The sequence below is a fragment of the Lepidochelys olivacea genome (assembly GCF_965140295.1).
Source record: "Lepidochelys olivacea isolate rLepOli2 genome assembly, chromosome: 4".
Taxonomy (NCBI): Eukaryota; Metazoa; Chordata; order Testudines; family Cheloniidae; genus Lepidochelys; species Lepidochelys olivacea.
Window position 1 is genome coordinate 105437503 of NC_140414.1, and position 24574 is coordinate 105462076.

The 24574-nt window shown below is 41.7% G+C and overlaps 1 protein-coding gene across 4 annotated transcripts in view; it reads right to left on the minus strand.

Annotated features, from left to right (window-relative positions):
* Nucleotides 1-24574, minus strand: part of TBC1D1 (TBC1 domain family member 1) — a gene marked incomplete at its 3' end in the record, with an annotated part of 200274 nt that overhangs the window by 107425 nt on the left and 68275 nt on the right. For all 4 annotated transcript variants that reach the window (XM_084625705.1, XM_084625704.1, XM_084625708.1 and 1 more), the window contains exon 3: nt 2857-3390. In XM_084625705.1, coding sequence (XP_084481831.1) covers nt 2857-3390 — 534 coding nt within the window. The remainder of the gene's footprint in view (nt 1-2856; nt 3391-24574) is intronic.

Here is a 24574-nt window from a genome sequence, read left to right on the forward strand (position 1 = left end):
TCTTAGGAAGGTGGAATCTCCATACATGCACAAAAAACAAACTAAACCCAAAAACTACAGCCACCTACAATTCCCAGAATGTACATTAAACCATCCAGTGCATCCCAGACACCTGGCTTACTGGAAAGAATCATCCAAGAGTGTAGGGGAGGAGAGTTGGGCCTCCTTATTTTGTCTGTTCTAAGCACTTCCCCATTGATTCATTCTTGACCCTTTCTCTTTCTTTAGTCTCCAAAAAACTTCCCACCATCTCCTTGTCCCCATGGCTTGTTTTCCTTTGCAGACCCCCAGGGCTGACCTCTTTTGCTTGGTGGGAGGCCATTCATCTCCTTGCCACTCAGCAGACCTCTCCTCTGTTTTTTGCTGGCTGCCTATTCTCGCGGCAGGAGACTAGCTCCCACTTCTACCTCATGCAGTTGCCACTGTCAGAGGAGTGCATCACTGTACCTAGGGCACTGGCCAGGATAGCAATCTCCCAGGATGGTTTATTAAAACAAGAGACTGTTCCAGCCAGATTAAGGGAATTGGCAAGCATCCTAGTTTAAATGTTTTTCATAACACCTAATGTGTCAAATACTCAGCCTCTACTATATGTTTCATATGAAGTCACAACAATAACCACTGCATGTAAATAAAGTTTAATTCAAGACTGATCAATATTAATTGGCTAACCAATGAACCCCAGCACTGTGATCAGCTATGGGATGGTGGATACTGCAGCCCCTGACCAAGTCATTTCACTTCCTGCTACTGAGAGGCGTTCCAACCAGACACAAGAAATTCAACTTCGCATATTAAAGAAACACCCTTTGTGAAATATTAGGAGACTAGGAAGCCACCAGGCAAAAGTAACCAAAGTTAAAAGCTGAAAAAGAAGCCACATCTGAAAGTCACGCCACTTTTTTGGGTGGCTAACTCTATACATTCAAGTCTGAAGCACATTGAGGTTCGAGTCAAAATTTTCAGTTTCCACAAACTGGGGTTTAAATTACACACCTCTTTCAGCGTTGTGGCAATTTAGTTAAAGTGCTACTTAAGTCCCAAAGTTCACCAGGTGGGGGGTTGGAGCTAAATATCTCCCTCTGCATTCTCCCCTCATCCTGCAAATATTTGCCATAGTCTAATAGTTTGAAACAGTATTCATTTAAAAACTAAGACTTAATTATTTTAAATGAGGCTATTGTATTTTCAAGGTGACAGAACCTGCCCCGAGGAAGGATGGTACATAAGGTACGGCTCTAGTGGGGCATACACATTTTCCCCCCCACATCTCCAATTTACCTCCCTGAAAAAGCCAGTGTACAGCTGCAGAGCAAAAGTTCTAGAATAGTCATAGCTACTATTGTCCCTAAGCTCATCCCTCGAGACATAATGATTACACTTCCATTCTGCAGGTGTAATGTCTCTGGGGTCCCTGTTAAAATAGTGCATCTCCTCCACTACAACAGGGAAGGTCTTGGCTCAGAGCCATAAGAAAGCCCTATGAATTTAGTCTGACACAATCTAAGGGCATGTCTACACTACAAAATTAAGTCGACCTAACTTACATCGCATACAGTCGCCGCAGTAATTACATTGTTTGTGCATGTCTACACTTTGTTCATTCTGTCGGCAGTGTGCGTCCTCATCACGACCGCTTATGCTGATTGCACTGTCAGTGTGGAGTACTGTGGGATGGCTTCTGATAGCCAGTAACAGTTGATGTAAGCAACACAGTGTCTACACTGACTTTATGCCTCTTGTGAACATGGAGTTATTAAGTCAGCGTAGCGAGGCAGTTACATCAGAGGGAGCAAAATTTTAGTGTAGATACTTACATGGTTAGGTCTGCCTAGCATCGACCTAACTCTGTAGTGTAGACCAGGCCTACATTTTAAAAGTATTTAAAAAAACTTTGCACTAAACTTTGCACTGTATTTAAAAAAACTTTGTACTAAAAAACACAGAACCACCACCCCTTCTCTCACCACCTCCATCTCCAGGGATAGCCAGCCAAAAGAAACACACACAAGTTCTTAATGTACCCAAGAGATAAGCTCAAGATAACCAGCCAAAATATTGTCTACTATACTACCTCTCATTAACCAGTGTTGTACAGAATATAGTAAACATGAATTTATTTGCAATATAGCAGGAAAGCGAAGCAAAACTAACCTATACCTCCCTTCAAATCCTGACCTTAAACTATGTGGCCTACCACAGTAGGGGTGTAGCTGTCTAGGTGAATTTTGGATATAAACAGGTCAACCTGGTGCCAACCTCAACCACAGTCTGCTCAAAACTACTGTAATAACCCACAATTACACATACACACCGATTACTACTGGGAGTAGGTGCAGTGAAACTGCAGAAGCACCTTAACTAAACTGCTTGTTATGGGACACAAAAGGAGTGCTTGCCCGCAGCCAAGTTCCAAAGATCCTGTGCTCTAAATAGGTAGCATCTCTCACCTATAAAGTTGTTTCTGCTGTAATTATTTAGCATAATACACACACACACACTATATATATATATATATCACAGAAATAATAAAAGTTAGTCCCAGCCTTTACATCAGACCATTATAAATAATATTCCCTAATAATTTCTCAACCTTGTATTTTTGAAGCTCAACGTTTTATGTGGTGCTGTTTTAAACCATTTCACTTAATATACTTTGACAATGTAAAACAGGTTTTTACACTGAATGATAAAACTCTACAAAGAAATATGTACATTTGTATGTGTAACTTAAGCTCCAATAACTGCAGAAAGTTATTCAAGGAGGAACTCCTATCTTCTCAGGACATTTCTTTTGCATTTCCTATCGAGTGTTAAGAGACATAAAATGCTTGCAGTAGTTGCAATTTGTTTTACCGTGAATAACATAGTCCGGTTTCCTGCAATATCTGTTGGCTGCACGACGTTGTGTCCATAGCTAAGTTGACGTTTTAGGTTCAGCGAAGTCTCAGTTTCATCAAAAGAGCTGGCAAAACTGTTACTCCTGCAACTCCCATCTTGAAAGTCCCTCTTAAAAGAAAAGGAACGCAGCCCAGGCTGAGAATAAGATTTCCTAATTGGCCTTTTCTCTTCTTCTTCACTGACCAAGGGTTGGAAAACAGATCGCAATTTATCACTGAATGATAATCCTCCGGAATTATTGGCAGTTTCGCGTTGTTGGGACAATGAATTAAATTCCAATTTTTTGGTACTACTAACATGGTTAAATTTTTCGATGCATTCATCTATTAGTGCTGGGGGTGCATTTTTGTGTGCTACTGTCACTCGTCCACAGAACAACACCTCAAACTTTTTGGAAAAAGGGTCTTCAACATCAGATAGATTATTCTGAAACTCTTCTTGGCGAGCGATTTTTCCAGCCTGTCGAATGGAGCTAATAATCTCAGGCACCTACGAGAAAGAGAAAAATACAGTATCAACAAATGGTTCTTTATGCTTAAGACATTGGAATGCTAAAAGGAGACTCCTAATGTCAAATTTCCATTTCCAATTTCCAAGTGGCCACTAATTTTGGGTTCCTCCTTTTCTGAGAGATCAGCTGGGGACATCGTGAATTTATCTCAAACAATATGTGCATTAGCAGCTAGATACTGTTCAATAGAAAACCTTGCAGGGAGGATGAAAACTGGTTCATTTGCTTCCCTAACAAGAGACCTGATCTTCCAAGGTGCTAAGGATTTCCAAAAAAGCCTCTGGACTGATTTAAATCAAAACAATTTAAATCACAAATTTTAATGGTGATTTAAATCAGCAAGCAGAGAACCTTGATTTAAATCATCAATTTTAATTGTGTTCTGCATTTGTACATTTTAGTTATTTGCCTGAAGAAAGGTTGATTCTCATTGGTTGGTAACCATTAAAACATGTTGATTTGCAACTAATTATAGCTTTTAGACGACTTTTGGTGCTTCTTTTTTGCTAACTAGGAGAATAAACTATATCTATATACATTTATTTAAGCAATTATACAGCTTAATTTAGGTTTATTCAGATCCTCAATTTTTACATTTTTATTATGTTAAGAAATGCATCATTCACCATGCTGTGCAGAGAATAAAATTATGTTCTCCATGCAGTAAAAGTGTCAGAACACCGTTCCAGTGTGTTCTAGTCCTGGGTCAAGGGACAGACTACTGAATAACCTATGGTGGACCCCAAGGAGATTCCACTGAGGGAACCACTGTACTAGATGATTCATTTTATACTTCTGATTTGTGTCAAGCTCTGTTTGGCTGGAAATTGAATGAATAAAGAATGTGCAAAAACCAGCACTTAAAATGTATTTATTAGTTAAATAAAACTAGTTTAAATGCCCCAAGAAGAAAAGTTTATTAAAATGTTTTGCATTTAAAACTGATTTATTAAAAAAGGAAGTATCATCAATAGTTAATGAATTGCACTGATGGTTTCTGGTCACCATGTCATTGAAAATTTTAGAACTAGTAGGTTTCATCCTCCCACAGCTAGTTTTCATTCACAGATTAGAAGAGAAAAAACTAGTTTCCTGCTTTTTCAGCTCCCAACTGGTTTCTAAACTTTGAATGAAATAGTCATTGAGGTAAACTAGTGTGTTAAGTCAGAGTGTCCAAATAAAATTTGCTGAGAATACGAAGTTGGGAGGCATGATTAATACAGAGGAGGATCGGAAAAATATACAGGAAGATCTGGATGACCTTGAAAACTGGAGTGACAGAATGGGATGAAATTCAACAGTACTAAGTGCAAGATCATGCACTAAAAATTTCTGCTGCAACTTGGGGGCTCCTTAGTAGAAAGCAACAGAGACCTGAGTGTGGTGGTCAATTACAGGATAACTATGAGCCACCATTGTTCAAGGCACTGGTAAGACCTCAATTGGAATAAACAAATCTGGTCACCCATATTCAAGAAAGATTAATTTAAACTAGAACAGATGCAGAGAAGAGCTACCAGGATGATCGGGAAATGGAAGGCCTATCTTATGAGAGGATACTGGAAGAGCTTGTCATGTTTAGTCTAGCAAAAAAATGGTTGAGAGGGGATATGATTGCTCTGCATAAATATATTAGTGAGATAATTCCAGAGAGAGTGTAAAGCTATTTAAACTAAAGGATGGTGTTGGCACAAGAACAAATTGATATAAACTGGCTATGAACATATTCAGGATGGAAATTAGAAAGTTTCTAACCATCAGAAGGTGAGGTTCGGAAACAGCCTCCCAATAGGAGTTGTGGGGGCAAACAACTTAAATTAGTTTTATGAGAGAAGGGGAAATTTATGAGTGCAATTGTATGATGGTGTTGCTTATGATGGTAGGGGGCTGGGCTCAAGGGGCTCACTTCTGGCTTTCATATGTTCCTCAAAGCTCATGCTTCAGGGTTTCAGCAGGAGTCAGGAAGGGCTTGCCTCCACCCCCTTCACCTGCCTGCCCCAATGTATTCTGGGAGGGTTTTTCTTTAAAAAATACAATTCCTTCCTCAAAGCATCAGGGATGGACATGACTAGAGATGGGAAAATGGAGATGGGGAAGGCCAGAGCTCTGAGGTGGCACCAAGCTTCTCTTGCTCAGGTGCTTGGCTGGCTGGTTCTCGCTCACATGCTCAAGGTCTACCTGATCACCATATGTGGAGTCAGGAAGGAATATATCCCCATTGACAGTGACCTTTGGGTTTTCTCACCTTCTTCTGCAGCATGTGGGTGTGGGTCGCTTGCCAGGATTATCTGGGTATATCTCACTTAATCCTTTCCTTGTCATTAGGGGAACCTCGAGCTCTGGTGTATCTCAGTCTTTCCTATTTTCTGTTAGTGACACATAACTGTATAATACTTTAGTCTCATTTCAGTTGTTCGATTTAGTGTGCAGGTGCTGGGCGGTGTGGGTGCCCGTGGTATACAGGAAGTCAGACTAGATGATCTAGTGGTTCCTTCTAGCCTTAAACTTAAGACTCTATGATCTACTTGAATAAAATGAAATTAAGAAATTATTCTCTCTGCCCCTACAAAAGAGGTGACTGCTGTCAAAAGTTGGTTTAACCCTTCAACAAACTCCAGCTCCAGATGCTTAGCCAGCAACTTCCACCAGTTCAGTGGTTTGACTTTCTTTAAAACTTAGCAGCAAATATGTACTGCTTACTATTATTTTTTGTATTTAATGTAAATGATTTTAATAGATTATAATCAGTTTAGGTCTGACATAAGATGCCAATTTCAAATTTAATTTTAAATAGGTTTATATTTTTAAATTAAACCTCTATTTAATTTAATAATTTAATTTTTAAAAATCCTCAGTTTTCATCCACCCTAGCCTCTACAGCTCACACCAAGTGTTAGTATCAAGTTCAAACTCAAAAAGGAAAGAAAAATAACATTCTAGAATATAACAGTAGCCACAAAACAATCAGGAATGCCAAGCATTAATGTTATTGGTAGGTTAATAGCAAATCTTGCACACTTGTGATAACCTTCATAGTAGCACATTCTACCATTAGACCAAAGTGTTTTTGACAGAAAGTAATTTTGTTAGAAAGAAACAAAATAATTCCTTTTGTCATATAATTCTATAATTCCACACAGTGGGAGTCCTATCTAAATTAATTTAAGAAACATTCCACCATTTTCATGGAATTCACGTTAGGAAATACTCAGTTATGATCCACAGAAACTATAAATTATAAACAAAAGCCCAACTACTATCAGAGGCCAATATTTTAATTTATTAACATGAACTGAATCAATAATAGTTGGAAATCACGTCTGCTGTCTGAATAGCACATGCAAGGCTTCTTCCAATGGACTGCTAGGCTCATATTTATATAGTGTATACCATACTTGATTATGTCACACTGCTTTGTGTTCTTTCTCAGTAAAGGATTATATCATCATATCAGCAACAAAGGCTGTAGAACAAACACAAACCTGCTGCCACAGTGTATTCATCCAGCAGAGAATACTGCCAGGTATTTAACAATCCAGAGTGATTTTGACAAAAGACCAACGAATACATAATTTTCTACAGAAATGGATCTCATCTAGTGAAAGAAGAAATTTAGGATTAAAGCCACTTTCAGAATGATTATGTTCATGAAAATTTGATTGCTGATGCTGCAGCAGGAGGTCTGGAATAGCATTCTAAAACATTTAAATCAGTTAAATCATACATAGAGGAAAAAGACAATGGGTCAGGACTTAAAAATTCTATTCCCAGCTATGCCACTAATTCGCTGAGCAGCTTTGGGCCTAGACAGCTCTGTGCCTTGGTTTTAACATATGTAAAATGGAGATGGTAGTTCTTGTTACCTCCAAGGGTGTTGTGAGGCTTATTATTTAATATGCCAGACTGTGTGTTCTTCCCTTTCTAGATTGGTGTTCGATCATATTAAAGAAGTTCTGTATTAAAATCACAAATGAGTTTGATTCCCCACAGTTTAAATTCCAGGGTATTACTAATTAAGAGGTCTCTTGGTTTGTGGTACTGTTTCTCTCCCTCTATGTGTGAAACTTGCAAGCTGCTAATTGCGTTAGTACATTCTAAGACAGAGTTTGTTCTCAAAGCAATTCACACAGAGAGAGACTCAAAGCAATATTCTGTAACAACAGAAACAGCACCCAGAGACTCCCCACTCTTTTGTTGTATTAACAATTGTGATTAAAATAGAGAAAGAGGATGTATGTGGATGGATGCTTGGTGTGGATAATAACTGAATGATCAGGGAGGTGCCAGCCTAAGAATCCAGTGTCCATCGGCTGAAGAAGGCGTCAAGTGGAAATAACCAGAGGACCCCTGGAGGGCAGACTGGAATCCACCCAACAGCCTCAAGAATGGGAGAACCAAAGAACAAGATAACATCTAGCAGCATGGAGCCGTCAGGAATGTGCTATCTGCTGATTGATTCAGCAACAGCATGATGAAGCAATTCCCATAGACGGACATAGGAAGAAACTCCTATAAAAATGGACTCTAGAAAGTGAGAACTTTGGGGGGGTCTGATTCTGCAAACCAACTTCCAGGAGCATCAGATGAGCATCTGACAAGGCCCTGCTCCCTCCTCATGTCCAGGCCACCTGGCCAGTGGCTTCGCATGAGCAACTCTAATGCTGGTAACCATGATAACAACCTTGCAGAACCTCTGTGTGTGTGTGTGTGTGTGTGTGTGTGAATGAATGTGTGAATAAATACGAGATTGAATGGAATGTTATAACTATAACTAACTGCTTACTAGGATTCTTTCTGTATTCACAATAAATGTGGTATTTTGCCTTTTTCCCTTTAATAAGATCCTATTGGTTTTTAATTTATTGGCACAACATTTGAAGGCGAAAACGGCTGTGGGGTACTTTAAGCCATTTTTGCACCCTCCCTAATTCTGGCCCTGTCCAGAGGCACTATTTAGAGTAGGTGTAAGGTTGCCTTATGTGCCAAGTTTTAGGTGACCATCTAGGGACTGTTTACTCCAGCATAATAGCTTCCTCTCACACCCTCTCTACCCACTGCAGAGCCAATATACCAGACCCTTAGGACTCAGTGTTTATAAAGTACTTTGAGACATTCTCCTGAAAGCTGCTACTTAAGTGCAAAGTGATATTCCTGGAATTGAAGAGAAACTGGGAGTTGGATGAGGTTTGGCAATTTCTGATTCAGATTTGTGAATTGTAAGGAAAAAGTCCTTTCATCGAGCCACATAACTTATGTAGTGTGTCAATTACACATATAATTTGGTTATATATAGCCACATTTCAGGCTATGTCTGCATGAGCGTTTTCTAGGAAATCTTCTCTTGTTCCATCACCAGTACAGCTCCACCAGTGGGAGTGCCAGAGTAGACCAATTACAAGTATTCGTAGGACCATGTGATCCAGACATGCTCTGAGCAGGTTAGATGACACGATAGGCTAAAGACACTGACAGCTGAGCCACATTCCCATTCTCATCATTGCTACCATTACCAAGACTGTGGTGGTGGTGATGCAATAGAGGGAGATTTCCTGGAAAATGCTAACGTCTGCAATGCAAAAATAGCCACTAAATGGAGCTTACCCCAAATCAGTGAAACAATAGTTTTATCCCTCCACGCTAGGAATTTGCACCAGTACAGCAACTCCAAAAGGTGTAGTAGGGGATAATTCCCAGTCTAGATAGGCCTGTGACCAATTGCTAATGCATTGTTACTGAATATGTTTTCTTCAGTGTTTATATCCCTTAGATACCCTTTGGACCTTCATGAGACTGCTGTTCTATAGCAAACTGGGCCTTCTATGCAGACATAATTTAACAAACAAAAAGACAAACCTAAAATCCTAGGTTTACTTTAAAATAGTGAATGAACTTCATATTCAAAGATACACAATGGGCCTTAAAAGGGAGTGATAGTTTTTATTTTGCCTTGGGCTTGAATTTCCTGATATTACATCAATTATAAATAGCAGCTGGGCTTCAATCCTCTGTCTATTTAAGAGTATTTCCTCCTTTGTTGTATAAGAACACGAAATGTGAAGCTAAGCTGGACACCTAAAGGGCATCCAAAGAGCAAAAACAGGGAGACGTACTGCCACTTGCAATGTACATTAGATTCTAATGGTCAACCCAGAACATTACTTCAATGGCATAACTGCAACCATTTCTTTAATACATGTGCACACCACCAAGCTGATCAGGCAAACTGATGCAGCATGGTTCTAATATTTAATACTGACATCGAGTAGAAGTGATAAATCTGCATTTGGCTGTACATTTAAACATTCTCCTTAATTTGTTAGGGGAGTGAGAGATGGGGAGAAAGAGAAAGAGAGAGAAACCCACAAGTTTTTCCCAAAGGTCCTCTGGGGTTGGATGAAATTTTTTAAAAATATTTTTACTATCAGACTTCAGTATTACACCAGACCTTCATGTACAGGTTTGCATGCAGGTCTAGGAACCAGTAATTCATAAGTTTTAATGTTTGCTCTGTCCCCAACTCCCTCTGTGACCCCTGGGAAGGGGAAATCACTAAATCACTCTGTGTCTCAGTTTCACCAATTTTAAAATGAGAATAATGCTTAGCTGCCTCACTGGAGTAAAGATTAACTAGTTTAAAAATTGTGAAGTATTTTTGAAGTTGAAATGTTATAATAGCTAAGAATTATTAAAGTCAGTCATGCTGTCCTTATCCTGGAAAAGTTACCATCAAGTACAATGAGAATTTTGTCCAAGAACTGCATGATAAAACTAATTGTAAACACAGCCACTGCAAACCTCTAGCAAGGTGGAAGTAAATTCTGTGTCAAGTTCCCTGGCTTCTTCAGTACTGTGATGAAATCTCTCTTGTAGCTTGACAAATTACAAGATGGAGATTACTACTGAATTAAATTGGTGTAATTATGGGATTTAGAAACAGACTAAGTAGGGGCTATATGATGGTGGCAGCAGTGGGAATGATGAAGCTTTGTTGATAACTGAATTGATGTTTAATTGTTATGACAGGATTTGGATATCAAGTAATAATGTTTGGTGGGATGATATGCTGCTGAAAAAGTTTCCACATGGGGTGGGATATTCTCCTGGGGACTTGTTCCTCGGGGTACCTTCTTGGGGGTCTAGTCTCACCTTCTGCAGTGGTGAGAGACAAGAGGTCTAGCTACACGTAGAAGGTAGCTTATTGTTGCCTAGCTGTCATCCCTCTCTGCAATGCACAACTAGAGATGCGAAGCAACACCCTAGTTTAGCTGTGGTTGGAGCTGTACGATGGGAAGGGAGCACGTTTTGGGTCAGGGATTCCAGGGTTATTTTAATCCTAGTTTGTCATCTTTATTTACGTGAATTCATTGTCTCTATTGATGGCATTCACAGTCTGTGCTAGACAAGTACACAGCTCTGGCAACTATGCCAGTGACACAATGTGGTGGACAAGAGGGATGTGTGGTACTGCCACAGGTAGAGGACTCTGAGGACTAAGGATAAAAGACTGGTACTGGGGGATCTGGTCCCTTAATCCCTGAAGAGGTGGGCATGGAGAAAACCATGGAGGAGAGCATTTCCCAGATATAGACCAGGGATCTGACATTTAGTATCAGAGCCATGGGCATTGTGTAGTATGCTATCTTAAAAGCAAGGAGGAGGGACTCTATTTTACAGTTCATGTTACTTAATTCAAGGTCAGTAGCCAATAACCATTTTGGCCATCAATGATCTAATTGTTGATGAAGAACCTGATTTTGAATGTTACTGAGACTAGCCAGGTGATGTTGCTTTTCCAACCTTGACAGTCACCTCTGTTATGCAGTTCACCATGAGCAAAGGGACAAATAGGCAGGTAGAGTAGCTGTGCTGGTCACAACTGATTTTACATGTTGGAGGCCTCCACTCTAACCCTGTAGTTGTAAGAATATATAAAATAAACAACCCACCACCACCACATAGGTACGACATTTTCAAACAGTACTGTACTTTTTGAGTTACTTTTCAAGTGGTCTTCACCCAATAACTCCATCTTTTGACATTTTCCTTCCTTAATCTTTTTGGAGTTGTGATAGTGGAATACAATTGTTAAAGCTGTTTGCAAGTAAAATAAACAGATGACTTGAACGTACACACAGGGAGCAAATAATATATATGAACACTATGCGTATGTCTACATAGCCAAACAAAAAAACAAAACCAAAAAACCCCCACAGCAGTGAGTCTCAGAGCCCGGGTCTACAGCCCAAGTCTGAGTCCATAGACCCAGGACTCTGAAATGCTGCAATGGTTTTTTTGGGGTTTTTTGTTGTTGTTGTATGTAGACATACCCCGTATGTACACTGTATATACCTGGGCTTTCAGAACAAACAAGCCAACAATATTCAGAACTGTTTAACTCAGATCCATTTGGTGAAAAAAACCACTGGGCTTGTGAAAATGTTTATGAGAGAGATCCGACAGGCGCAGTGTGACCGCTGGAGGGAGCTGATTGAAACAATAAACCTCAGCCACAAAAAAAAAAAAAAAAAGGAGGGGGGGTCACTATTCAGAAGCTGAACCTGATGGACAACAACCAAAGCACATCCTTGCAATCTCTCCCATCCAAGTCACACACCAACTCATCTTAAACGGTAAACAGACCACAAAGCAAAGCGCAAAACAAAACAAATCAAGTAGGAGTTTTTGCTCACTGCTCAGAGACAGCAAAAGTCCCCAGTCAGCAGACCAATATTGAGAAGCTGACAATAGCTATGGAAACCCTGAAGTGTGGAAAGGCAGCCGGACTTAATGGTATACCTAATGAACTATTACTACACTTTCGGATAAGAGCATAGAAGTGGCTACTTGATTTCCACAGCTCTCTCCTGGAGACAATGCTGGTGGCCAGGCTGCAAAGACAGGCCCAAGTGGCTCCACTGCAAAGAGGAGTGGCCCAATTCTGCAAAGAGCTACAACCCAATATCCTTACTCTGCTGAACCTACAAGCTATATAAGCAGATGATAGTGGATGGAATAATGCTAATAGTAGAAGGGCAACTGACTGATGACCAAGCTGGTTTCCACCCAGGACATTCATGCTGTGGCCAAGTTGCAAACCTAACTCAGTACATCAAAGATGGCTTCATAACCTGCAAAATTACAGGGATTGCATTTGTTGATCTGTCAGCTGCTTATGACTCCATGAACTATCGTGCACTTCTACTGTAACTGGCAAGAATTTTGAGAAATAGGAAGATGATCCAAGTCATCTCTTCCCTGCTTGCTAATCAATGTTTCTTTGTTGAGATAAATGGTCAGAAAACTCGATGGTGAACTCTTCATACTAGCTTGCCCCAAGACTCAGTGCTAGCACCCTTATACTTAACGTCTACACAAATGACCAGCTGGAATTCCCCAACATACAAAGATTCATTTATGTAGATGATCATTACATTACCACCAAACAGGAAAGATTTGAGGACACTGAGCACATTCTAACTGGCTCCTTGAGCATTCTTGGAGAAAACTATTACAAATAGTTTCTGACTGCCAACCTTAGCAAGACACCTTCCACCTGAAGGCCAAGGAAAAGCTCCAGATATTGTGGGATGGTACAATCCTTGAGCATATGAACATCTGGAGTATCTTGGGGTCATGTTAGGCTGAATCCAGACATTCAAAGAGCACATCAAGAAGCTGAAAAAGCAAGTGAACTCCAGGAACTGTGAACTCCAGAAATTGGCCATTACAAAATGGCAAACTGACCCCAAAACCAGTGTCTCTCTGTGTTTCTCAGTTGCAGAGTACTGTCCTGCAGTATGGTCACACTTGAGGCGGCACACAAAATTGATACTGATCTCAAACAATCCTGTAAGAACATCACAGGGACTTTGAAACAGACTTCGACACTGTCGCTGTATTGTCTTATAGGGATTGCACCACCACCAGGGAGGCAAGATATCTTCAGTAGAAAGAAGGCACAAAAACAAGTGCAGGATTCAAGACATCCACTCTTGAATTCCACCATCCAAGAGGTTTAGTCTAGAGACATCCTTGACTGTGAAAATCCCTTACTCTGTAGACTTTCCCAGTGGTATTTGGGGGTAACGAAATGGCAGGAAATGCTCTTTCAGAACTCCTTCTCCCAGGCACTGACCTTAAACAAAAATATTAATATCAGGCATGACCTAGAATGGCAATGTCTGGTGACAATATGACCAAGTGTAAGCTGAGGAATGATTCCAAATGTCAATGTGCAGAGCTTAGAGTAGACAAAGACTTGAACACTGCCTGATGCAGTGCCCCATGTCAAAATCCTGTATCCCTGAGGAACTATTCAACTATTCAACAGTGACACCACCAGGTCTTGGCTGCAGTTTTGGAGCAACAAGCTATCATGATGATGAGATAATGAATGTTAAATAAGAAAGTGCTGTTTATACAGTCATGTTTACGATGACACATACTGTACAGGAACTAGTAATTGCATGGACTTTGCACCCTAAATATTTCCCCTATTCCACCTGCCTTGCCTGTCTTCATTTCAACCTATGTCATCTAGTTTGTAAATAACTTTGGACCATGTCTTTTAATTGTCTGCGTTATACCATGCTCATATTGTTCTGTATAAATTAGAATATTCACAATGGAGTGACAGTTTCTCTCGAGTCCCACAGCCCTTCTCATCAATATCTTATCTAAATCAAATCGCATTTAAAGGGCCTGATTGTTAAAAAGAGCTTCTGTCTCTTCTTGCATTCCCAATATGCTGCTTGCAAATAACCGTGGGTGCAAATGAGGACAGAGGCTTACCTGATTTACAGGTATAATTAGAAAGTTAGCCAGAATCCTTTTATCTGTGCACATAACCACTGTGTCCACAAAATGAAACCCACAACAATTTGTAAACACAAATAAGGGAAGCCTGTTATATACATATATAACTTCACATGCATAATTTTTGGTTCCCGGAATACTTGTATTCTTAAGTCTTCTCTGGTTCACTTTCTCTATTTAAATATATAATTAGTGGATACAGATTCTTTTTGTAAATCAGATAAACAACTACTGAGGATAAAAAACTGGTTCCCAAAGACAAAAGACAAGTATTGAGCAACGGTGCAAATAAAGATGTAACTTCACCAAATAGGGGTAGTGCTTTATCAAGCAAGCTCCCTCTTCCCCCCCCTGCCCCCCCCCCACACTTTGGAGGACTGTCCTGGGAAACAGAAGATATAACTAAAGCAGGAGAACTGATGTTTATATTTTAGATGCTAAAAGAAAAGGAGTACTTGTGGCACCTTAGAGACTAACCAATTTATTTGAGCATGAGCTTTCGTGAGCTACAGCTCACTTCATCGGATGCATACCGTGGAAACTGCAGCAGACTTTATATACACACAGAGATCATAAAACAATACCTCCTCCCACCCCACTGTCCTGCTGGTAATAGCTTATCTAAAGTGATCATCAAGTTGGGCCACTTCCAGCACAAATCCAGGTTTTCTCACCCTCCACCCCCCCACACACAAACTCACTCTCCTGCTGGTAATAGCCCATCCAAAGTGACAACTCTCTACACAATGTGCATGATAATCAAGGTGGGCCATTTCCTGCACAAATCCAGGTTCTCTCACCCCCTCATCCCCCTCCAAAAAACACACACACAAACTCACTATCCTGCTGGTAATAGCTCACGAAAGCTCATGCTCAAATAAATTGGTTAGTCTCTAAGGTGCCACAAGTACTCCTTTTCCTTTTGCGAAGACAGACTAACACGGCTGTTACTCTGAAACCTGTCATTTTAGATGCTGTGAATGTGGTATCTAAAAATCGTATGCTTAGAGGATTCATGAATTCACTAACGCAAAAGTAAAAGACAAACTGTACATTTATTTAAGTATGCTGGCTGGATTATTTCTGTTATGATTAAATGGACATCAAATGGAAGCACATATAGAAAGGTGACATATACATGCAAACTATAAAATTAAGAAATTGTAAGCAACCTCTTGTCTTTATATTGTTGGTTAATCTAGTGAGAGACAAACCAGCACCTACAGCTTCTTAATATTTGTTTTTATTAGTTTACTAGATTAACACAATTAGCACTTCTACATCCTGAACTGAATCATGAGAAAAATGAGTCATTTTATAGTTGTTAAAGTTTGTTTTATTCCATAATTTATGGTATTTTGAAAAGCAAGAAGCTGTTCCTCCCAGAGCTGACTTTCTCCTCGAGGGGCAAGAAATCAATCAACACTTTCATTTTTTTTCCCAGCAAAAGTTATCCCCTGGGGTCTATGCAAAGACACACATTAAAAAGTCCCATGTCTTCAGCCTTCAGTGGGTCCATGAAAAAGAGTGATAAACTATTTTAATTAAGAACGATCCGTAACAGCTGAATACAACAGCTGCCTTTTGGTAAACACATCCTGACTAAAAAATAGACTATTTATCTAACAAGACATAAGCAGCAGGCAGGGCCGGCTCTAGGATTTTTGCAGCCCCAAACAAAAAAATTTTTGGCCGTCCCCACTTTTTTTTCGTGCCCCCCCGCCCCCTTCCCAACTCCTTCCCCTCCCTGGCCCTGTCTCCTCCCCTGGGCGTGCCACATTCCCCCCCCATTGCTTCCTGCGGCCCCCTCCCCAGCTCACCTCCACTCCACCTGCTCCCCGAACACTACGCCGTTCCACTTCTCTCCCATTCCTCTCAGGCGAGAGAGAGGTAGCACGTTCAGGGGAGCAGGCAGAGCAGAGGTGAGCGGGGGGCGGGGAGGGGGAGGCGGAAGCGCAGGAAGTAACGGTGGGAGGGGGTTAGAAGAACCGCTCCCCACCCCAGCTCACCTCTGCTCCACCACTGCCACCTCCCCCGAGCATGCCGCCACTCGGCTTCTCCTCCCTCCCTCCCAGGCTTGCCGCGTGCTCAGGAGAGCAGGCGGAGGCGAGCTGGCGAGGCGGGGGCACATTTCTAGGAGCGGCATGGCTGGCGCCAGAATGCTGCCCCTAGAAATGTGCCGCCCCAAGCACCTGCTTGTTTTGCTGGTGCCTAGAGCCGGCCCTGGTAGCAGGGTAATGTATTCCGCTGAAGATGAACTGTGTCATACATAAAATCTTTAATGTCACATGACCACAAAAATGCCAATATGATTTTCGATGGCAGACACAGGCGTCACAACATTGACGGCTTGTCTACACTTACAGCGCCACTGTAGCACTTCGTGAAGATGCTACCTACACTGAGGGGAGAGCTTCTCCTGTCAACGTAGTAACTCCATCTCCCCGAGAGCAGTAGCTATGTCGAAAAGAGAAGCCCTCCCACCAACATAGTGCTGTTCACACCAGGGGTTAAGTCGGCATAATTACGTTGCTCAGGGAAGTGAATTTTACATACCCCTAAGTGACGTAGCTACACCAACATAAATTCCTAGTGCAGACCAAGCCCAAGTACAGTAGTAACAGTCCCTCCTTATGGCACTAATTCAGAAATGTACTTCAGCATGTGCTTCACTTTATGAACATGTGTAGTCCTGGAGCTACCTGTAGTTAAAGTGAAGCAGATGATTTAATTACGTTGCTGAATTAGGGCCTACATGGCTATAAGATTTCACCTAGAATAATAAAGCGTCGCAAGGTACAGATCTTGTAATGCAGCACTTCTAAACTCCTGGAGTCTACACTAGGGATGTAAATACCGTTTTAAAAGTTAACCGTTTAAACGATTAAAAAATATGTCATTTAAATGGTTAACTGTTTAAGCGGCTAGGGCCCATTTGGCAGGCGTGGCTGGGTCCGCTCCAGCCAGGGGCCAGTGCTGGAACCGCTCCGGCCAGGTGCCTCTGCTCCGGCCGCGTGCCGCAGCTAGGCCCACTCCGGCCGGCATGGGGGTTAATGGTTAAGGCAGTTAACCAGTAAGACTATGTTTACCAGTTAACCAGTTAATCTTTTAGATCCTTAGTCTACACTACAAAATTAAGTCGACCTAATTTATGTTGGCATAGAGCCACTGCAGTAATTACATGGCTTGTGTGAGTCTACACTTTACTCCTTGTGTTGGCAGTGCATGTCCTCACCAGGAGCGCTTGTATCGATTGTACTGTCAGTGTGTGGCATTGTGGGACAGCTCCCGAAAGCCAGTAACAGTCAACCTAAATATCACAGTGTCTACACTGACACTGTGTCAACCTAACTACATCAGCCTTGACTCTACACTGCTTGTGGAGGTGGAGTTATTAAGTTGGCATTACAGGGCTGTTATGTCAGCAAGAGCAAAATTTAAGTGTAGACACTTCCATAGTTAGGTCCACGTAAGCTCATTCCTATCTCTGTAATGTATGTAATGTCCACGTAAGCTCATTCCTATCTCTGTGATGTAGACCAGACTTGAAGCTGAAACATTATTAGACCATTGGACAAAAAAGCATTTTGATTAACTGCAGTTTGACTAGTCAACAGCTGACTATTATATATGACAGACTATTTTTTTACTTTTAAAAGGGTGTTTACTTCCTCATTATTCCGTTAACAAAGGGCTAAATAAAATCCAAGGGATTTGTCATTTGATATTTAGCAGGAAGTCTAACTGGCTGCAAGCTCCTTTCTTTCTTCCTTCTCCCAGCAAAGCTCCACAGGGCTGAATGTAAGCTCCAAAAGAGTGTAGCTGCAGAGGAACTCCACGCCTGCAGTTTAGGAGCTCTACAGAAGCTATACTCTGATGTAGGCCATGTCTACAGTAGCACTTATGTCAGCAAAACTTTCGTCACTCAGGGGACTGAAAAAAAAACAAACCCTGAGTCTTTTAGTCACCCTCAGCCTAAAAGATCTATCTGCCATTTTCCTGACATTTAGCGGAAAATCTCTTTTTGTTAATTTCATCCTTGACTTCTAATTATTCCCTCTTATAATACCATGAATTATTCTCCTCCCTCTATATTGCTGACTCATGTCCCCTCCCCTGTTAATCATCCTTGAGCCAACTTTCAGTCTTGCTTCATAAATCAATCTGTCCATCTCCTGAATGGTTTTATTTGTTCTTTTATGAGCCCTCTCCAGTTTGACCTATTTTTCTACACACAGGTGCATGTACTGCACTTGGAATAGTGCAATCAAATCCACAGTAACTTTTTATTAGAGGTTTTAACAAAAGTGGAGTAGAGAAGAGATGACAGGTTGTTCCCTCCTTGCTTCATGATCCAAGGACAGTGTATACAGCCCAGTAACTGCACTAGCCTTTTTTGCTGCCATATCACACTGCAAGTTCATGTCTAATTTACTGACAACTATCACCTATGTCTCTTTCAGCATCCCTAGTGTCAAGGTGTCTCTCTCAATGACTGGGCTTTGGATTCTCTCTCTAACCATTCCCTTCCCTAAGCCTTAGGTTGCATGTTCTCCCACCCCCGAAGCTGAAGCTCCAAATTCATGGAATGTACATCAAACACTAAAGTTTCCTAATAATAAATATTACTGGCAGAACCATTTATCTATACAGCACCTGAAGTGCACTAGGAGCATCACACAACAAATAACCATTGTGCATGCCTCAAGGAGTTTACATTCCATTTTTACACAAGACTAAGGCCACATTTACACTACAAAATTAAGTTGACCTAACTTACATCAGCATACAGCTGCCACAGTAATGATATTGTTTGTGCATGTCTACGCTTTGCTCCTTTGGCAGTGCACATCCTCACCAGGAACGCTTGTACTGATTGTACTGTCAGTGTGGAGTATTGTGGGACAGCTCCAGAAAACCAGTAACAGTCAATGCACAAAACACAATGTCTACAGTGACACTACATTGACCTAAGTCCATTGACCATGACTCTATGCTGCTCATGGGGGTGGAGTTAAGTTGGCATGGCAGGGCAGTTACGTTAGCGGGAGCAAAATTTAAGTGTGAACATTTCCATAGTTAGGTTTATGTAATCTGTCTTACATTGACCTAATTCTGTAGTGTAGACCAGGCCTAAGTTTCATCGTGTACCTGTCCAGCAGGCATTAGAGGGCAAAGGAAGGATGGCAGGGGTATGGGAAAAACAAAGACAATGGGAATAAGCTAATGTAAACTGAATTTCCATCAGTGACCAGTAAATAGGGGCTTTTACCACTGGGCTCTGCTGTTGCAGAAATCCTTTGTTTTCCAGGGATGGTGGTTGTCATGAGTCCTCAGGAAACTACTCACACAATTTGATCTTCCCTCCAAGATTCTGACTTGGCCTCAGATCCAACATATAGATCCGTAATACTGTCTTTACAAGATGGAAAGAGAGAAGTGGAGTGGGTGGCCAGAACTTTTCAAAGCTGGGAAGTTTATGATTAACTAATTGTATATGTGATTAAGATGCCAGCAACTGCTGATGCATTGCCTACATTAGAGTTCCCATGGTAAAGAGAGTGCTCTGTATCTGTATCTATCTAAATACTATTTTAGAAAAATAAGCTTTCTGTGGACAAGGCCAAAGACAGTACATCACCACAGATCAAGGAATACTTTAGCCTGTCATAGCACAAATAGCAATATAAATAGCTCTAAGACAGCAATAGCATAAACTCCACTATTCAATAAGTACCGTGTACCCAACAAATACTCCTGTTTTCTTTGGTTACCATATAAAGTCATAATGGGAACTGTACATTTTCTGCCTGTTATAAATGACGGCTTAATAAAATTGCTAAATAAACCAGACCAATATAGTACATGCTTTCTCAGATCACAATCCTTTTAATGCTACTGGTGACTTGAGCTTGAGAATTTTCCATGTAACTGATGAGAACTACATTCCAGACTACCCTTTTTACATGGTCATATGAGCAGAGAGTACTCCATGAAACTTAAACTGATTCAAAAGGTTTCCTTTCCCTTCTAAAAAACATCTTAAGTAAGTGTTTACTGGTCATTATAAACAAGACCAGAAATAGAACAAAACTGTACTCTGGGTTATACTAAAATAGGAAAGACTGGTGGGGTTTTTGTTGGTTTTGATTGATAGATAACATTACTGATGTGATCCAACTTTCACCTTCGTCCTTGTAGGTTCCCCTCAAAATACACTTTTTCCATGAAGCCTGAAGAACCAGACCCACCACTCTACTAAACATTTTAAATATAAATTCAATGCATGCCCAAAATTGCTGCACACTTCTAGCCATCTCCTAGTCACATAGAGCCTGATCCAAAACCTATAGACGTCAATGGAAAGATTCCCTTTGACTTCAGTGAGTTTTGGATCAGGTCCAAAGTGCTTTGGGCATCCGATCTGCTTTTCTGGGGGACCATCCTGCAAACTCTTCTCTTATGAAACATCCCAATAGACCACATATAGAGAGCTTACATGATCACATACTTGGATACTATGCATTCCTTGGATCAGGGACTATGCCTTATTTGGTCCTCTATATCCCTGAGCACATTTGCAGGAGCTAAACAAGGTGTTAATTGCTGAACTATTTTTATCTCTCCAGATGATGTTTCTGTAACACTTGTTACAGAAACCTGTTTCTTAAAAGCTAGAATTGTATTCCTCCTTTTTACCCCACCACGGGCTTGTCTCCATGAACATTCAGTTTGTGGCAAGCTTGGGGGTGAATCGACCCCGCACTAGCCTGTCACACAGTAACTCTCTGTGGGCCTGATGATGCGCACTAACAGTTTGTTAGTGTTTATTCTGGATGAGGACAGAAACAAATCAGAGTCTGATATACAGTAGTAGCAAAAAGTGAAATTTGAATGCTCATGAAAGCTTATGCTCAAATAAATTTGTTAGTCTCTAAGGTGCCACAAGTACTCCTTTTCTTTTTGCGGATACAGACTAACATGGCTGCTACTCTGAAACCTGTCATTATGCAAGGCACTCAATTTAACCGTATGGAGTGGAAATCTATCAAAAGAAGTCAGTTATACCAATGTAATTCTGTAGTATAAGCCCAGACCTAACTAGTAATTCAAGCGAACCGTTGCAGTGAAGACATACCCTAAGTCACATCACTTCCCTAAAAATCATAAACAAATATTATAGAATTAAGGCCCCAAGTACACAAACTGACTTTAAAAAGTAAAATATATAAATGGGTTTGTAGGAGTAGGGAAGCCTACTTTTCAAGATGGTTTAGCCCTTATGAAATAATCTGTTCCTCAGTCATTGCCTGATTAACCAGTCCTTTTGGGATTCTTATGCTTCTCTGCATAGACCTGAGGAAGTTCAAATGTGCCACATAAGTGACCAAGCAGTAAACACTTCCTCACCCGGAGGGGAATTTAAATATTGACAGATAAGATTTGTCTCCTTCTTCTTAAAACTATCTAGCTGTTAGTTTTATTCTTCACTGTGTGGGGAAACTTCCTGTAATTATGTCACCTGTACTGAAAAACTGCATATCCCATGGAATTCAAACGCAGTTTTGAATGCTTAGTGTCTTCAAAAATCAGGTTCCAAGTGCCTCAATTCGAGCACTCAGAAAAGAAAGGTTTCAGAGTAGCAGCTGTGTGAGTCTGTATTCGCAAAAAGAAAAGGAGTACTTGTGGCACCTTAGAGACTAACAAATTTATTTGAGCATAAGCTTTCATGAGCTAGAGCTCACTTCATCGGATGCAAGAAAAGAAAGGTATCCAAAAATCACTTTTGAAAGTGATGACCTGGCTATGATAAAGTGGTATAGGACATTTGATGCTGAAGTAGAATCCCCCAAAAATGCACCAATGGACTAATCCAATGCCCATACAAGCCAGTGGAAAGACTCCCTGAATGTCTACAGTCAGCCAGAGTGATCAGAAGGAGAGGACATGTCTCCCACCCCAAAGAATGATGTCATAATGATAAGCAGTGTCAAGTTTTGAAGCCACAACTATCAAGCCAATGGATGTGAATTTTTTTTAAATTGCACGTGGGAGATAGCAACTCCACTATTAAAATACCAAACTTGTGACAGATAATCCTATTGCCATCTTTAAACAGAGTCTTAGATTGTAAACTATTTGGGAAAAAGACTGCTTTTTTGTTCTGTCTTTGTATAGCCCCTAGCACAATAGGGTTCTAGGTACTATAAGAATACAAATAAAAACACAATACATACCTTCACATACTGCACTATACTCCATGAACAAAAGACAGCAATAGCTCTTTAAAAATAGGTTCGCTCATAAAAAAATGCACTTCTGAATTCTGTTACAGCACGTCCTACCACCTCTGTTTTACGAATACATATCCAATGAAAAAGCCAGGCACTTCCCCATCTAGCTATACCCTATAGCAAGGGTTCTCACAACAATTATTTGGTGGCCTCAGAGTGTGGTCACCAACTCTTGCTGGTGGCCACACTGACACCTTTTCCTAAAATACTTTATTAACTTTAGGAAAAATAAATAAATATGCACATAGAGAGTTTGAAATCATTGCAATGTACTTATGTAGGGGTTTTTTGTTTTTTGCAGACTCAATAATAAAAATAATGCTGTGAAAAGTGATATTTGCATGTTTCTTAATATCACTTTTCACAGCAAGCCTCAAGACAAATTAAGCCCTGGATGGATAGGTTGGAGGGAGAATCAGCAGGGGCCAGGGGCGATGGATGCAGGGCCAGGAAGGCAGCAGGAACCAAGGGCAATGGGGGTGGGGGGGTGAGCCCTGTGACCAGAGCTGGAGGTTGACGGCCATGCAACTGGAGGTCAGTGCCTGCAGCCAGAGCCCGGGGGCAGGAGCCTCACAGCTGGTACTGAGATCAGAGCCTGCTGCTGTGTGCCCGGAGCTGAGGCTCAGCGCCCAGGGCCAGCATGTGCCAGAGCCCGGGTCGGCACCTGCTGCTGTGTGGTCAGGGCTGGGGATTGGCGCCTGAGGCGGGCACCTGCCAGAGCACGGGTAGACACTCAGAGTGGCAGCTGGGGGGCTGGCACCTGGGACCAGTGGCCGCTGCCACAAGGCCAGAACCAAGGGTCAGCAGCCAGGGCTGGGGATCTGTGGCTGGTGCTGGCGTTGGGGGTTGGCGACCGCTGCCGGGGATTGACACCCAGGACCAGCACCCACCAGAGCCCAGGGTCAGTGCCCGCTGCCGCACAGCCAGGGCTAGAGGTTGGCATCCAGGGCTGGAGCTAGGGGTTGGCATACAGGGCTAGCACCTGGGGTCAGTGGCCAGGACTCGGGGTCAGAACATGCAGCCTGTGGTTGGCGCCATTCAGCCAGAGCCAGGGATCAGAGCCTGCCGCTGTGCGCCCGGGGTTGGAGCCTGAAGCCCCGTGGGCCTGGCTGCAGGCTAGAGCTACATGGCCAGAGCTAGGGGTCAGTGCCAAAAACATCATGGCTGGTGCTGGATGTTGGTGCCCGAAGCCCTATAGCTGGTGACCTGGTCCGCACAGCCAGGCTCCCTAAGTCCTGCCACCTGAGCCTGCCGCCCAACCACCCCAGGACTAAAGCCTGACCCCCCACTACGCTCCCCCCATAGGTTGAGAACTCACCTTGCTCCTTCAGTGTTGTGCCCCACCTGTCTCCACAAGCAGTGCAGGGTGGTGCATCTAGGAGCAACACAAAGGGAGGGGGAGAGGATGATGCTTTGCCCCCCTCTCCCAATCACCACCCAGGCAGGCTGTGGCTGCACAATGCAGCCATGGTGGCCGCAATTGAGAAACGCTACTAGGATACATTCCCACTGAGATGTTAATTGAAATGTGCAATTCCTGTCTTTTTTTCAAGTCAAAACTCTGGTAACTACCAATATGTCTCTAAAAATAGAGCTTGTACACACAGTACTTTTAAAAATGCAGGATATTTTTTCTTCTATGTATCTCTGGTTGCATTTTAGGAGATTTGGGCTTTACAAAGGCCCAAAGAAACAAAAAGAGAAAAGTTTGCAACATTTAAAGAGAAGTTGGAACTATCACATTGCCATGACAACAGCTTCAGTGAGCTTACCTGATTGGTGCTATAACAGCAAACCAATGATCCAACAAACATGCAGAGGCAGCTCCTAAAATCTAACAAAATGTAACACTTCTCAGTGCCAAAGCTCCTTGAAGTCAAAATCAATTTGATAGAAACGGGTAGTTCCCTTAGCTCAGGGTTGCCTATTCTGTGGTATATTTACTGAATGTGTGTTTGCACTTTCTTTACCTACCCCCTGGAATTTTGGGGAGCATCTGCAGTCTAGAATCCTGTTTGGTTGAAACCTGCCAAATCTGGCATTCCTTGGGACC